The sequence below is a fragment of the Choloepus didactylus genome, chromosome 12 (assembly GCF_015220235.1).
Source record: "Choloepus didactylus isolate mChoDid1 chromosome 12, mChoDid1.pri, whole genome shotgun sequence".
NCBI classification, from domain to species: Eukaryota; Metazoa; Chordata; class Mammalia; order Pilosa; family Megalonychidae; genus Choloepus; species Choloepus didactylus.
This window is the reverse complement of record NC_051318.1, coordinates 7,195,022-7,210,561: the sequence shown is the minus strand read 5'-3', so window position 1 is coordinate 7,210,561 and position 15,540 is coordinate 7,195,022. Positions and strand designations below refer to the sequence as shown.

The 15,540-nt window shown below is 39.1% G+C and overlaps 1 protein-coding gene across 5 annotated transcripts in view; it reads left to right on the top strand.

The window, feature by feature from the left end:
• PDS5B (PDS5 cohesin associated factor B) overlaps positions 1-15,540 on the top strand; it is a 198,000-nt gene that overhangs the window by 114,434 nt on the left and 68,026 nt on the right. For all 5 annotated transcript variants that reach the window (XM_037799752.1, XM_037799753.1, XM_037799756.1 and 2 more), the window contains 2 exons: positions 10,357-10,462; positions 12,827-12,987. In XM_037799752.1, the coding sequence (XP_037655680.1) occupies positions 10,357-10,462; positions 12,827-12,987 (267 nt within the window). The remainder of the gene's footprint in view (positions 1-10,356; positions 10,463-12,826; positions 12,988-15,540) is intronic.

The following is a 15,540-nucleotide window of genomic DNA, read 5'->3' as shown; positions in this document are numbered from 1 at the left end:
CCAAGTGCTTTGTTTCCTCTAATCTTTTGATTTGGGTGTTTGGGTTTGGGTTATCCATATCGTCTGGTTTTTTCATATGCTTAAAATTTTCTTTTGTTTTTGGCCACTTGGCTTTGCTTTACTTGATAGTGTTCTTTTAGTTTATAAAGGATTATTGAAACCTCAAACTCTAATTTGTCAGTTCTACAGCTTGGTGGCATACACTTTCTCTAACTAACCAGCAGATGGCATCCGTGAGTCACTTGTTCCCCTCAAGTCAGTTCTCCCCATCTTTGTCTTTGTGGTGTGTTGGGGTCTGGTTCTTGGGGGGTCCAATTGGTGCACCAAGTTTGGGAGTGTTGTTGGTGCTGTCTGTCCTGAATGTGGGGCATGTGTCTGAGCGGTTAGGGAGGCAGGGCAGCTTTAATAATTAAAGCTCCCAGGTGTTCCTGAAGATATAAGGCTGTTGCAAGAGTCTAAACCTTCATTTCAGTCTTGCCACAGATTGTCTCTGCCGCTGACCCGCAAGTCCTTGGTATTGGCCTATGGTCCCTGAGATTTCCAAGTGGGTCCCTCTTCCCAGCCATTCCCTTCCAGGACCTCTGCTGGGGGAAGGCTGTGCTACGTCACAAGTGTGCGCCGCCCCTCAAGGAAAGCCCTGGGCCGCTGGGCTGTGCGGGAGCGTTCTCAGCCTGCTGTAAAGATGGCTGAATTGGGTGTGTTAACACTCCCCTTTTTGCACAGCTTCGCCTTCCCAGCTCCGGGACAACCAGCTGTGGGCGCGTGAAAGGCCGCTGTCCATGCCAGGTATTGTGGCGTGTGCGCTGTGTTGTGGTAAACCCTTCCTGTCACACTGGTTCCCTTGGTGTGGCTCTGGTCTGGGACTCTGGCGCCAGGCAGGAGCATTCCCAGCCCGCTGGGAAGATGGCTGCAAAGGGCATGGTTTTTTTCTCCTTTTGGCTCACCTCTGCCCTCCCTGCTGTGAGACAATTAGCAGTGGGTCCACGCAAGGCTATCTTCCACTCCAGATAATGAGGCATTCGCACAGCGTGTTCCTGCCGCGCTTCACTGTGTGGTTCTTGCTGCTGTATCTGCAGCCGCTCCTGGGTTTTTTTTTAAAAAGGGACTAGTCTGCCTCCAAACGCCATCCCACGGTTTCCCCACACCACAGTGTGGCTGCCTGACATTCAGCAGGTCCACTCACTTGTTTCGGAATGTAGACTCCCGGTTTCACCAAGTGCACGGTCCCTGTCGATTTAGCAGACCTTGTCCAGCTGGTGCATCGCTGGAACTGGTGTTCTGGGTCACTCTCTGGCTTTTAGCTAGTATTTTTCATGGAGGTATTGTTTTGCCCTATCTCTCCTAGCCACCATCTTAGGTTCTCACTACATTAATTTTTGAACATTTTTGTTATTGCAAAGCAAGAAAAAAATAATTATAAAAATTATGGTAAAAAAGAAAACCCACAACATCCCACCCCCCCACCCCCATCTCTTCTTCTTATCATTTACTTTTTGTCCCCATTTTTCTACTCAGCTGTCCATACACTGGATAAAGGGAGTGTAAGCCACAAAATTTTCAGAGTCACACAGTCACACAGTGTAAGCTGTACATTTATACAATTGTCTTCAAGAATCAAAGCTGCTGGGTTGCAGTTCAAAAGTTTCAGGTATTTCCTTCAAGCTATTCCAATACACCAAAAGCTAAAAAGGGATGTCTATATAACGCATACAAATAACCTCCAGAATGTCCTCTCGACTCCATTTGAAATCTCTCAGCCACTGAAACTTTATTTTGTTTCATTTCTCTTCCCCCTTTTGGTCAAGAAGGCATTTCATCCCACAATGCCAGTCTAGGCTCATCCTTGGGACTCACGTCCCATGTTGCCAGGGAGATTTACACCCCTGGGAATCATGTCCCGTGTAGTGGAGAAGGGAGTGAGTTTACCTGCAGAGTGGGGAGAGAGGCTACAACTGAGCAGCAAAACAAGTTCTCGGAGTGAGGGACTCTAGGCACAACTGTAAGTAGCCTTGGCCTCTCCTTTGCAGTAACAAGCTTCATAAGAGCAAGCCCGAAGTTTGAGAGCTTGGCCTTCTAAATTGGTAGTCCCCAATGTATGTGAGAATATCAGTAATTCCCCAGTGGGGAAGTTTAATATTTCCACATTTTTTCCCAGTCCCTCAGGGGAATTTGCCAATAGATTTTTATTCTCTGCCCAAGTTACTCCAGGATGTATTTGAATTTCACACTAACTTGTATAAACCAACGAGATCTACTCCCTACTTAAAGTTCCGTGTAATTACGGTGTTTGAATAAACTTAGCATACAAGTTAAATCATATAGTATGCTCAGAAAATACAGATTTTGCACCTAATAAACATCTCTTCCTTTGGTTTCACACAGAAATTGAAGTTATAAAACACCATCAGTAGCATCCTTTATTAAAGCCTTAGTCTGATTTACCTTCGTCCTAACCAAGTCCATTTCGTGCGTATCTCTAATTGAAGTCTGATCTCTTTTTTCAGCCTCTTTAACACTTGTTGTGTGGGGTAATGCTGACATTCAGTAGCTGCTGAACTTTCGCTCTGAGTCTCAGGTGTCACATCACACAGATGCCCGGAATTTCAGGGACCAACCAGGTCCAAATAGCAGTTTGCTTTCTACATTTGCTGCTGCATCTGACATCCTGAGACCTTCCTTCCTTCCTTCTGTTTTAGATTTTGTTTTCTGAGTCCTCTACCTTCCTCTTCATTTGGTTCTTTTTCTTGTTTTAGAGGAAAACAACCTTCAGGCATTTTCTTGGGGAGGGTGAAGGACAGGTAAGTTTATGGCCAGTGCTGGGCCCTTACACCTGAATCAGCATCTGGCTGCAGACAGTTTTCCATCAAAAACCACCTTCCTCAGAAGCTTGAGTGCACTGATCTACCTTCTTATATACCTTCCATTGCTGCTGCTCAGAATTCCCAGCCTTTGTGGTGTGACTAAGCTACAGTTTTCCTCTGGAGGTTTTTCTGAACTTCCCTTTATGTCTGTGGTTCTCAATTTTCTCAGTACAATTTCTTGAGGAAGGTATTTTTATATTCATTATGCAGGGGAATTGGTGAGCCATTTCAATTTGAGTTGTGGTCTGGGATCTATTTTTTTGAAAATTTCTTCCCCAATGTTTTCTCTGGGCTTTCTGGAAATCTTTTTAGTTGAATGCTGATTTTCTGGGTGGATTTCTTAATTTTCTGTCTTAGTTGTCCATCACTGTTTTTTTTTTCCTACCTTCTGGGAGATTTCCTAAATTTTAGCTTTTAACATATCCACTGCATTTTTATCTCTGGTATATTTTAAATTTAAAGCATTTCCTTATTCTCTGAATCTTGTGTTGATGCAGAAGCTTAAGATAACAAATGAGGTACTGCTCCAATAGTGAAGGTTTTTAAATACTGGGAAAGACTTTTTATTTTATGGAGTCTCAGTATAAGATTATAAAACAGATTAAATTCCTTACGGGAAATGATCATGAATTTATATTATACAACACTTCTCTTGTTTGAAAGATTGTAACTAAGCCAGAAGTTTTGAAAAGTGTGAATGATAGAATCGGGAAAGGAACATGTACTAAAAAGAAAATGAGGGCTTCTGCTCAACTGAGATGATGGTGTAGGACAGTTCAGGGCAGTATTCCCCCGCAGTATATGTGAACTACTAGCTAGAACTGGCAGTGGCGATCTTCCTCAAAACCCTGGAAAACAGTTAAAGGACTGCTGTGAAATCAGGAAAACAGAGCAAAAACAGTGACGGGGCCAGCGCCCGGCACATTGTTGTCTGCTCCTCCAGCCTCTTCACAGGGCGTCTCGACACCAGCCTGGGCTCCTGTTGTGGGGCCTTGGCCCTGTTCTGGAGAAGAGTAATCCTGATGAGATAATGTGGTGCCTGCAGGGCCCTTCTCATCTGCAGGGCGGCAGCCTGGAGGACTGTACCAGGAAAGTCCTTTCTGACTCGCCCTCTGAGAACCTGTCCTGTAGGCAGTAGCAGCTCGGTGATAACCAAAGTGGTGGTGTATGAAATAAGCAAGTCGAAGCAGCCGCAGGCAAAGGACTTCCCAGATTTCAGGTATAGGGTTGAGCAATGCAGAGAGAAAGTGTACCTCATAGGGAATCAGGGAGAGACGTTCTGTGTTCCTGTCTGGAGGGGGATATTCCTAAGGCCAAATACAAGCACAAGCCCAGGACAAAATGCAGGCTCAGAACATTGGAGAGGGCCCTGCGACTCACTTCGCCTTGGGCTGATCTTCTGGATAGGGGGCTCACCCTTGAAGGAGAGCTCCAGCCAGTGCAGAGCCGGTTTGGAAAGATAATGAAAGGTGTTTTCTGTGTTCATTTATTTTTTTGGCCCTTGGCACTCAAGAAAATCTTCCATATCACTACTTCTGTAACAGCTCAGGAAGAAAATCTCAGAGTTAACATTTTAAAATATTGAAATGTATACTGTGCAACAAAAGATTACAAGACAAACAGGAAATGCTGGCCCATCGAAAGGAACAAGGATGCAAGTCCAGACACCATCAAGGAAGACCACCACACTTCAGGCAAGCCATACAGAGGCCTTAAAATTGGTCCTCATTATCCTCAAGGAGATAAAGGAAAACACAGAAAAAGAACTAAAGGATATAAAGAAAATGGTGTATGAAAGTTATGTGACTGTCAACAAAGAGACAAATTTTAAAAAGGAACCAAACAAATAGTAGAGTCAAAGACCACAATAACTGAAATGAAAAATTCTCTGGAGGATTTCAATAGTAGATTGTAGGTGGCAGAAGAAAGAATCAGTGAACTCAAAGACAAAACAAATGATTCAGGCCGAGGAACATAAAGAAACATAACTTTAAAAAAGGAACAGAGCCTAGGAGATACATAAGGCACCATCAAGCATACCAACATACGCATTATGGGAGTCCAAGAAGGAGAAGGAAGAGAGGAAAGTAGAGAACTAATATTCAGAGAAGTAATGGAAGAAAACTTCCCAAATTTAAGGAAATACATGAATGAGCCCATTCAAGGAGCCCAACAAATCCCAAACAGGATAAATGCAATGAGAACCATGCCCAGACACATGATAGTCAGACTGTTCAATGCTAAGCAAAAGGGGAGGTTCTGAAAGGTGCAAGAGAAATGCAACTTGTTATGTACAATGGAGTCCCCGTAAGATGGCAGTTTCTCAGGAAGAACCATGGAAGCAGGAAGACAGTGGGAGGAAATTAAGAAAGGCTGAAAGAAAACAATTGCCAACCAAGAATTTTATATCTGGTGAGAATTTTATATCATTCATAAACGAGGGAGCAATTAAGACAATTCCAGATAAACAAAAGTTGAGGGAGTTTGTCACCACTAGACCTGCCGGACAAGCAGTGTTAAAGGGAGTTCTTCACACTAAAAGGAAAGGATATTAAACAGAGGATCGAAGCAGCATGAAAAAAAAAAGTCTCCAGCAAAGGTTACGATATGGGTAATTATAAATGCCAATAGTATTGTGTTGTACTTTTTGTTTCTAAAATGGAAATACATAAAAACTAAGGATGAATCTGTGATTTTGGAAATATAATTTATAAAATATAATTTGTAATGAGTGCCACAAAAAGGTGGGGGGACAGAAGATTCTAGGAACAATGTAAATAAATGCTATTTTAGTTAAGTTGGCAGGAAATCAAATGTGATTGTTGTAGATTTAGGATGTTAGCTTTAAGCCCCATGGTAACCGCAAAGAAAACGTACAAATATACAGAGAGAAATAAGGAGGGTCTCAAAATGGTACAATACAAAAAATCAATGAAGAGGAAGGTAGAGGACTCAGAAAATGGAATCTAAAACAGAAGGAAGGAAGGTTTCAGGATGGCAGTTACACCAGCAAATGTAGAAAGCAAACTGCTCTTTGGACAGGACAATGCAGAGTTCTGGGAGTATTCTTTCTGAATATGTTTGACCTTGTAAAACTAGTATTCAGGATGTTTCACTATTGTGCTGTAGAATTTGGGAAAAATTGTGATGATCAGATAGAAAACTGATCAAACAAAAAAAGCAAAAGGATTATTCTAGAAAAAACAAAGGAGAACAAGAATATGCAGTCACAGTACACAGCAGGGTATGGCAGGATAAGCAGTATTTTATTTGGTCCTCACAGGGCAAATAGCTGTGTACTGTGTGCTCTGTAGACTTCTGCATAGGCAGCATGGTGTAGAGGAAAGAACCAGGATTTTGGAGCCAGTCCGCTAGGGCTCCACCATCTACCAGCTGGGTAACCTACATACAATACCTAACCTCTCTGAACTTTAGTTGCCTCGTATGCAAAATGGGGATAACTTTATTATAACACCTTCTCCATGGTGGTTGTGTGGAGTAAACAGTAGTGCATGTAAAGTGCTTAGAAGGTTGCTTAGTAATAAATATTAACTGATAATATCAGTATTAAATTGAAACTTGTGAAATACCCTTGGGAATCCTGAAAGAGGAGAGGAAGACAGATTGTTAAGTAACTCTGGGGAGAAGAGCGAGTCGGTTGGGACTGCTGTTTTTCATTATAATTCTAGAAGAGAAAATGAACACAGAAGAATAGGAAAAATTTTCAAGGAGGTTTTGAGGAATGGCCAGTAGTCAGGTTTGAGTGGAAGACAGACCTAGAACAGTAGATTAGTTATAGAGTGGTGATTTGCAGCTGGGGTTTTATCAGAATCCTGGAAGGTGAGGGGAGAAAGGATTTTCAACTTACACAAATGATTTTCTTTTGTACGTTGAATAAAAATCACTTAAATTGATGTAATTAATTGGTGTAATAATTGAATTGATTTAATTAATCAGCTGTTTCTTTGGTGCCTCTAATGTTCTAGGACACCATTTATAAGTTCTTTGGACACAGCAATGACGTACAAATCAGGCAGAATCCCCTACCCTCAAGGAGCTTACAATCTAGTGTAGACGTTGGCACGTTTTCTGTAAGGGCCAGAGAGTAAATCTTTGCGACTCTGTGGGCTGTAAGGTCTATGTTGCAACAGTGCCGTTCGGCCATTGTTAGCTGGAAACTGGCCACAGACAGTATTTAAATGAATGGACATAGCTGTGTCTCAATAAATTTTAGTTGCAAAGACAGGCCACAAGCCGAATTTGGCCTTTGGGTGGTAATGTGCTGATACCTGATCTAGTGGGGAAGGCAGACAATAAACGATTAAAAAAACACTAAGGATTTTTTTTTTAATTCAATTTTATTGAGATATAATTCACATACCATACAGTCATACAACGCATACAATCAGTTGTTCATGGTACCACCATATAGTTGTGCATCCATCACCAAAATTAATTTTTGAACATTTTCATTACCACACACACAAAAGTAGTAAGAATAAAATTAAAGTAAAAAAGAACAGTTAAAAGAAAAATTAAAGTAAAAAAGATCACTTTTTTTTTTTTTTTTTTTTTTTGCCCCCGTTTTTCTACTTATCCATCCATACACTGGGCAGAGGGGAGTGTGATCCACATGGCTTTCCCACTCACAGTGTCACCCCTCATAAGCTACATTTTTATACAATCGTCTTCAAGATTCAGGGGTTCTGGGTTGTAGTTTGATAGTTTCAGGTATTTAGTGCTAGCTGTTCCAATACATTAGAACCTAAAAAGGGTACCTATATTATGTGTAAGAGTGCCCAGCAGAGTGACCTCTCGGCTTCTTTTGAAACCTCTCAGCCACTGAAACTTACTTCATTTCATTTCACATTCCCCTTTTGGTCAGGAAGATGTTCTCCATCCCACGATGCCGGGTCCATATTCCTCCCCGGGAGTCATATTCCACGTTGCCGGGGAGATTCACTCCCCTGGGTGTCTGATCCCACGTAGGGGGGAGGTCGGTGATTTCATCTTTCAAGTTGGCTTAGCTAGAGAGAGAGGGCCACATCTGAGCAACAAAGAGGCATTCGGGAGGAGGTTCTTAGGCACAATTATAAGCAGGCCTAGCCTCTCCTTTGCAGCAACAGTCTTCCCAAGGGCAAGTCCCATGATTGAGGGCTCAACTAATTAAAAAGGGATTAGTATTTTGTGGAAAAATCAAGCTGAGGGAGGATCGCTATTGTAGAAAGCCTCTCTTGTCCCCACTGCCCATGTCTACTACTGTCCCTACTCTGGCCAAAAGGACCTCATTGCTTGTGTGGGTGTAGCAGGAACCTCCCAAGGGCTTCCACGCGGATGCTGCCACACCTGTCCTCCCAGAGTGCTCTAAAGGAAGGTGGAGCTTGGCCCAGGAGGCCCTTGGAATCTGACTCTTCAGTCTCATCTCTTCCCACGTTCTTTGTCTCTAGCCAGGCGGACTTCTTTCTGTTCTCCAAACTTGTTGAACTCCTTCTTTAGATCTTATGCAGTTGGTATCCTTGCTGCTTAGAACGTTCTTTCTGCTGATTGTTTTCCTATGACTGGCTCGTTCTCTGGTTATCTGGTTATCAGCTTAATTGCAGCTGCTTCACAAATGCCTTCCTGCACTGGCTGGCTGTGGGACTTTACTTTATCATGGCCTGTTTTAACTGCTTTGTAGTCCTTAATTTCAGATTTTCATTTTTTGTTTGTATTTGTTTACTTACTTTTGGCATTTACTAGACTGGGAGTTTCATATTTTTGTTCACACCTTTATATTTCCAGGGCCTGTTGTGCTCTGAATTTGGTTTACTTTGAACTTTAGTGAACAATAGTAGTAAATATGTAGCTAATCTGTATTGAGTTGAAGCTGTGTGTTAGCCTCTCTGCCCTGTGTTTTATGTGTATATATATATTCTTTAGGCCTCACAAGAATTCTGTAATGTAGTTATTCTTGTTTTACCAGTAGAAATGGTAAGGGTCACAAAACTTAAGTGAGAGTCAACGAAGTATCTTTTTCTCAAAGTACATACTCTTTTCACCTACCCAGCTGCCTCACAATTGCAGAATTGAAATCATTCATTGAATGAGTAGTTCCTGTGCATCTCAGGTGTACCTTACTGTATGAGAATGATTTTATTTAGTTAGTAGAGTAGTGAGAATTACAGATGGGCTAGATGATGATTCCTAAAACTATAATAAGGGGTCACAGATTTTTGTTGCTTATGGAGTAGAGAGCAACACAATCAAGTTTTTAAGAAAAGTTCTCTTGTAAAATGTGGATGTTCTCTGTTAAAACCTGGATCTAATTGTAGATCAGAGTTTAGGTAGGCGGCTGTCATAAAAACCCTTCAGGAGGTCAAGTGTTTAAAGAAGAGACTCGGAATGGCGGTGGAGGCAGGGAGGAGGGCTGCAGCTTGGTGACTGGTGTGGCACGGGGAGCAGCGAGGGACAGGAGTGTGCTGAGGGTGCTTTTTACATAGAAGGGGAGTGAATGGGAACTCTGCGCTCTCTGTGAGATTTTTCTATAAACCTACAACCTCTCTAATTAAAAAAAAGTGAGTGAATGACGACATCATTTACAGGCATAGGTGTTAGAGAGGAAAGATAGAAGAAATAATTATTTTAATTTGGACGTGGTATTTTTATTCCTGTGTACATGGAGGGAAAATTCTTGGAAAGAGCATTCAGGTTGGAGATGTTTATTTGTGAAAATTGAAGATACGGGAATAAATTAATCAGGGAAAATTGGCAGGATAAAACCACTCTTAGAAAATACCAGTTTTTAAGGGGATGATAAATTGAAGAGGACCCTTAAAAAGGACAGGTAGCATTTGATTCCTAGCTTGACCTCAAATTTGAATACATAATATTGCTATAGAAGCATAGCTCTAGTAAACATTTGAAGGAGCATTGAATAATTGGATTTTCTTGTATTTTGATGTGCATTATGTCTTTATGTAACTTAGTGTTATTTGTTTTTTGTAAAAAGAACAGGTACATATCACTGTGAAGGATTATTTTAGGTAATTGACAATGCTTTACAAATGTTTGTTTTAAAGTAAAATAAGCTTGTGATTTCTTAAAAAAATTTCGAAACGGTTAACTTTTTTATCTTCTGTAGTTCCTTTTCTAACATTCTAGTGATATTGAATGTCTTACATAGATATTTTTACAACTTTCTGATTCTTAAAATAGTGCCTGACACACGGTAATATTTGGTAAATGGTTTGAAAGTGCTTAGCGTTGCCATTTATTCTTTATATCAATCTGTATTGTTGTTATTGGGCTAATAGTGAATTTTAGGTAGTTTTTAAAAAAGTCCATCTTTCATCTTAGCATTTGGCATAGACTGTCCATGGAAAAGGCGGTAATAAAAATACAGGTAGCATTACTAAAGAGCAAATTGGTTGGCTGTGGTCTAAGTATAAAATATTTTTAGGTATGTTTTTCTTAGACATTGCTATTAAATGACGACTTCATTTCTTTCATCCTTTAGCGCTCTTATTAAGCAAGTGAACAAATCGATAGATGGAACAGCAGATGACGAAGATGAGGGTGTTCCAACTGACCAAGCCATCAGGGCAGGTCTTGAACTCCTTAAGGTACATATCTATTTGAAATTAAGTGCCTAATTAGGTAACTGTTAGACATATCTAGTTTCTATTTTTATTCTTGAGCTTTGCTTCTTAAAAAGTTTATGTAGGCTAAAGTTACATTTTCTTAACCGTTTTGCATAATTTGAAAGTTGCATATTCATTCTAACATGGAAGCTCAATATTTTCAGGTTTAAAATTGTATAATCTAGCCTAGTATTAATGATATTAAAATGGTGGATTATAATTAAAAGGTCCTAACTGTACTGCAGATGTAACTGAATTCTTCCTAAAAATCCATTTTGTTTTTATTTTGTTACTGATTTTAGAAATATCAGTTTGTTGTTGACAGTTGAGAAAATGTAAAATCAAAGAAGGAAACACTCGGAATTGTACCATTAACAAACATTATACATTTCTCTTGTCTCCTTTTAATCTTTTAAAAGTGCATATTTTTTTTGGAGTTGAAAGCAAACTGAATATACAATTTTATATTCAGACTATATTCGCTTATTAAAATATGAGCATTTTTTCTCATTGTTTTTAAAGACTGTTTTTGAGAATGTCAAAGAACAGATCCAGTTTTCGGCTTTCATGTATAAACTGTGTGCTTTTGGGCAAGATACTTTCCTCTACTTCCTCATCTGTAATGGAAATAATAGAAAGAGTACTTATCTTAAAGAATTAAATTAAATCATGTATGTAAATTTCTTAGTACGGTGCCTGGCTCTTAGTAAAAGTAATAACAAACAATGTTTTTTGAAATGGTGATTAGTCCACTTTTGGGGGTAAGTCATAGTGTTCAGAACTATCTTCCTATTGTTGCTTGTTAAGATTTTTCCAGTTGTGTTTCTTCTATCAACAGTGTTAGGATAAATTTCTCCATGTAAGATTTTTTTCAGTGTCTTTCTTTCTTTTGAGTCTTAGAAGGACATTACTAAGAATGACTATTTCCATTGCCAGATTCTTTTCCAGAGTAATTGCACCCATATATAATCCCATCAGTTGTATAAAGGTGCCTACCTCTTAACCTTCACAAGCATGAAATATTGCATATTTTGAAAGATTTGCTAATTTGATAAGCCAAAATAATATATTAATTTGCATAACCATTACTTGTGAGCTCCACCTTCCATAAATCAGTCATTTGCATTTCCCTTATGTGAATTCATTGTTTCTATCCCTTGTCCATATATATACTGGCATCTCAATCTTTTACTTTTTTTTAACTGATTTAACTGAGCTTTTTGTACATTGAAGATACTAACTCGGATACATTTATTGCACAGTTTGTTTTGCTTTTATTGATTTGCTGGGGTTTTTGTTTTTTGGGAGGGGGTGCTGGTTTTTTAGTTCCTTTTGGTATGTAGTAGTTACTATTTATGTAGTGAAATTTATCCATGTTTTCCTCTGCTTTTTTTATAGGACATATTTGATATGTAAAAATATCGTATAATTTTTTATTATACATTGATATATAAAAGAATGTAATGTAAGTTATAAAGTATAGTAATAAAATCAACACCAGTGAAAATTAAATAGAATATTATCCCAAATTAAATAAAGTCTTAACAATACTACTGGAGTCCCTTGTGTGGTTTTTCCCATTCACATGCCCCAGGTATAATCATCCTACATTTTGTATTTATTGTTCTCTTACTGTTCTTTTATAGTTTCATCATCTATGTCTGTGTCTATATTTCCAAATCATGTATTGCTTATTTTGCTTGTTTTTGAATTTTATAAATATAGAATATGTTTTTGTTGCCTTTTTTGATAATCATATTGCAGTCTGTATAAATTCTTGTATATGCTAGAGTCTGTTTATTGGTTTACTTTTTCTGTTCCATGATTCTTCTAATGTAAGTACCATGTTGAATTGATTATTTTAACTTCAGTATATACTATCTGGTGTTTTACCCCCCTTCCCTGGCTTCCTTTTTCAAAAATGTTCTTAACTAGTCTCTTTTAATGACCTTTATTTAGAAGAATAAAGGCATTTTGTTACATTATTTCTCCTTGTACCCTCTTCTCCTACCCTTAGTCTACCTGTCATGCCCCCTCCCCCCTCAAAAAATAGCACAAACATTAATCAAATGGAAATTATTTTGACTAGAACTAAATTAACATGTAATTAAATTTTGGAAGAATTGACTTCTTTAGCTCATGCAGTCTTCCTACACAGGAACATTTTGTTTTCTGCTACATATTTGATTAAGTTTTAAATTTTACTTACAGTGTTCTCAGTTTCTTGCTAGCAAAATTACTTTTGCATTGACTCTGTGTTTGTCGTATTTCTCATCTACTATTTTAAAGTTAATATTTATAAAGATGGGAAGAGTTTAAAAATCATTTTTATGACTCATTTTATAGGTACTCTCATTTACCCATCCTATCTCATTTCATTCTGCTGAAACATTTGAATCTCTCTTGGCTTGTCTAAAAATGGATGATGAAAAAGTAGCAGAAGCTGCGCTACAAATTTTCAAAAACACAGGAAGCAAAATTGAAGAGGATTTCCCACATATCAGATCGTGAGTTGAGTTTATTCTTATAAATATTCTGGAAAATAGAAAAATAATTTCATGTTTTTTGATTTATGTGATACTTGCATTCTTTCAAGTTTTGAGGAAAAAATGTCTAGGTTATCTTAGATTTGTACTGTTCAATTTGGTTCTGTTTCCTGGGAGGAAGCATTTGCATTTTAGAAGATTCATGAAAATGTGGAATAAACATGGTGTGTCTTTTTAAAGTGTCAGTACTGCTTAAAGATTTTGGTGACAGCTGATTTTATACTAAAACAGTCCCTGATATATTATGGTGTAGAATAAACAATTCACTTGAATTTAAGGTAATGGGAAATTACAAAGGAATTTCAGCAGGACTGTCTGTGGCGCTCTCCACTTTCCTCTGTGATTGAGTACTTAACAGAAAATTCTCTCAAGCTGTGCTTTACCTGACCCAGGGAAGTGGGGGAGCATACAATACTCATCATATCATCAATATAATTTTTCCTGGTTTTAGTATTTCTAAGAATAGGAGCTTGTGCCACTATGATGGGAATTCTAAGAGTGGTTGATCATTGTTCAGGATTCTCTAAGAGTTCAAGAGATTAAGGTTTCATTCTCTCTGGGTCCCTATCTGTTTTTTCTACATCCATCTCTCTCGCCTGTTCCTGGGGAGGGGCTCTGATGGTTGGCTCTGTTGTTGCACTGTGGTTGATGGTGGGGTCCACCTCTACCTTGTTACTTCTGGCCCAGCCCCTGGGCTAGTCAGTTGTGATTGGGGTGACCTGCTTCTTCATGCAGAAGGATCCCCCATGGCCCTTTTCCTCAGAGAGAGACTGGACAAAGTGAGCTTTCAGTGCCTTAAGCACAATTTTTCTTGTCCCTTTCTGTTCATATGACCTTAATCAATTCTGGGAAACAGTGATAAATAATGACAAAGGCATTATTTAAATGGTAATTGAAATATACGAGAATTTTGTGACAGTATTTTCTCTGCAAAGAGTAAAGAACCTTATTGCCCAGAACTGACTTTAATTTGTAAGTGAGTCTGAGTATGAATTTCCCTTTGGAATGGTGCTGTTGCTATACAATTCACATCAGAAACTCTGCAGTCTTGCTAACTGTGTGTTGTTTCTAAATGCCCACTTAAACTGTGTAACAATCCAGTGGATATTTTCTTAATCTTCTAAATGAGGAAACTAAGGTAAATGGCTCTAGTGCATAGCAGATGGTGTGTCCAGGAGTTGAGTTTAGGTGCGTTTGGCTCCATTGCCTGTGGCCTATCCAGATGGTACAGTTCCCTTCTTAGTTAGAACTCTGAACAAGTTTTAGTTTGATGTGCTCACTGGAGGTTTTAATTATTTCCATTCTTGACTTTCTTTCCTAGAACTTTTTATGTTTTTGATATATTTCCTAGAACCCTTTATGTATTTGGTATATTTGTAGGAGAACTGCAAGAGCAAGGTGGAAATGTGGACGTTTTAGAACACACCAGACCATTTTAAAACATATGCTGCTTTAATATGGAACTGGAATACTTAAATTATTTGATTTATATGCCGACTATATCTCAGATGTCCCTCATGAGGAGAATTAATGCAGCTGATACTGAGAGCCTGCTGGGTGCACTCACAGTTCTAGGCGAAGTATCTCATAGTGTATGTGTTCTAGGAGTTAAAAGTGTTTGCAGATTTTGTATTTTTAATTATTAAATTGGGTGAATTGGTATTGAGGAGAAGTGGCAGTTAAGTGAATGTTTATTACCTTATCTTCCCTAGAATTCACCAAAATAATTTAAAAGAACCAAAAAAAAAAAAAAATGTAGTTAAGCGGAAGCTGCCAAACTGGATAGAATTGCCACCAGATATAATGCCGTTCAGACTGAATTGGCTCTGAGAACACTGGCAGTTGATACAGATATACCTGAATCAGGTGTATGAGACAGTGTTGCGTGCCTAAGTGTCTTGTCATTTGCTAATTTAGAGGGAGGAGAGATTGAGGTGTGGGCAGTCTTTGAGAGAAAGAAGGAACCCAGTTTCAGTTGAAACAGAACTAATGGGAGAGCCTTTGTGGGCATGCCATTTCTCTTCAGGCTGGCGCATTTTCCTCAGCAGGAGGAGCAAAACTAGGGAAGATATAAGGCTAAGAGAAGAATTGTGACCCAAATGTCTCAGTACTAGCTTTACCAGACCAGTGCCAACCCACTAAACAAAAATGATACTGAGTTACGGGGTGTCATTCTGACCCAGCCTGTCCGTCAGCAGTCTGACTCACCCCAAAGTAGGCAAGTGTACCAAAATCAAGGGTCCTTGTATAGCAGAGGATAATACCTTGTAGGCCAGTGGAGCTGATTCTAGTCATTGTAAGGCTTTCAACAAACCTGAGGAGAAGTTACACAGAGATAAAGGGCTCACAGCCTTTAGTCCTAACTCCTGCCCCAGGCTGTTGAGCCAACTGATTGAGCAAAGGTAGCCTGAGGTAGGAACTTTGTCAGTTTTTTAAGAGAGGTGTTCAGTGTCCAGTCATCTGAAAGACGCAATCTGCATTTTTGTTCAAAGAGCAGAGCCAGAGAGATTTCTC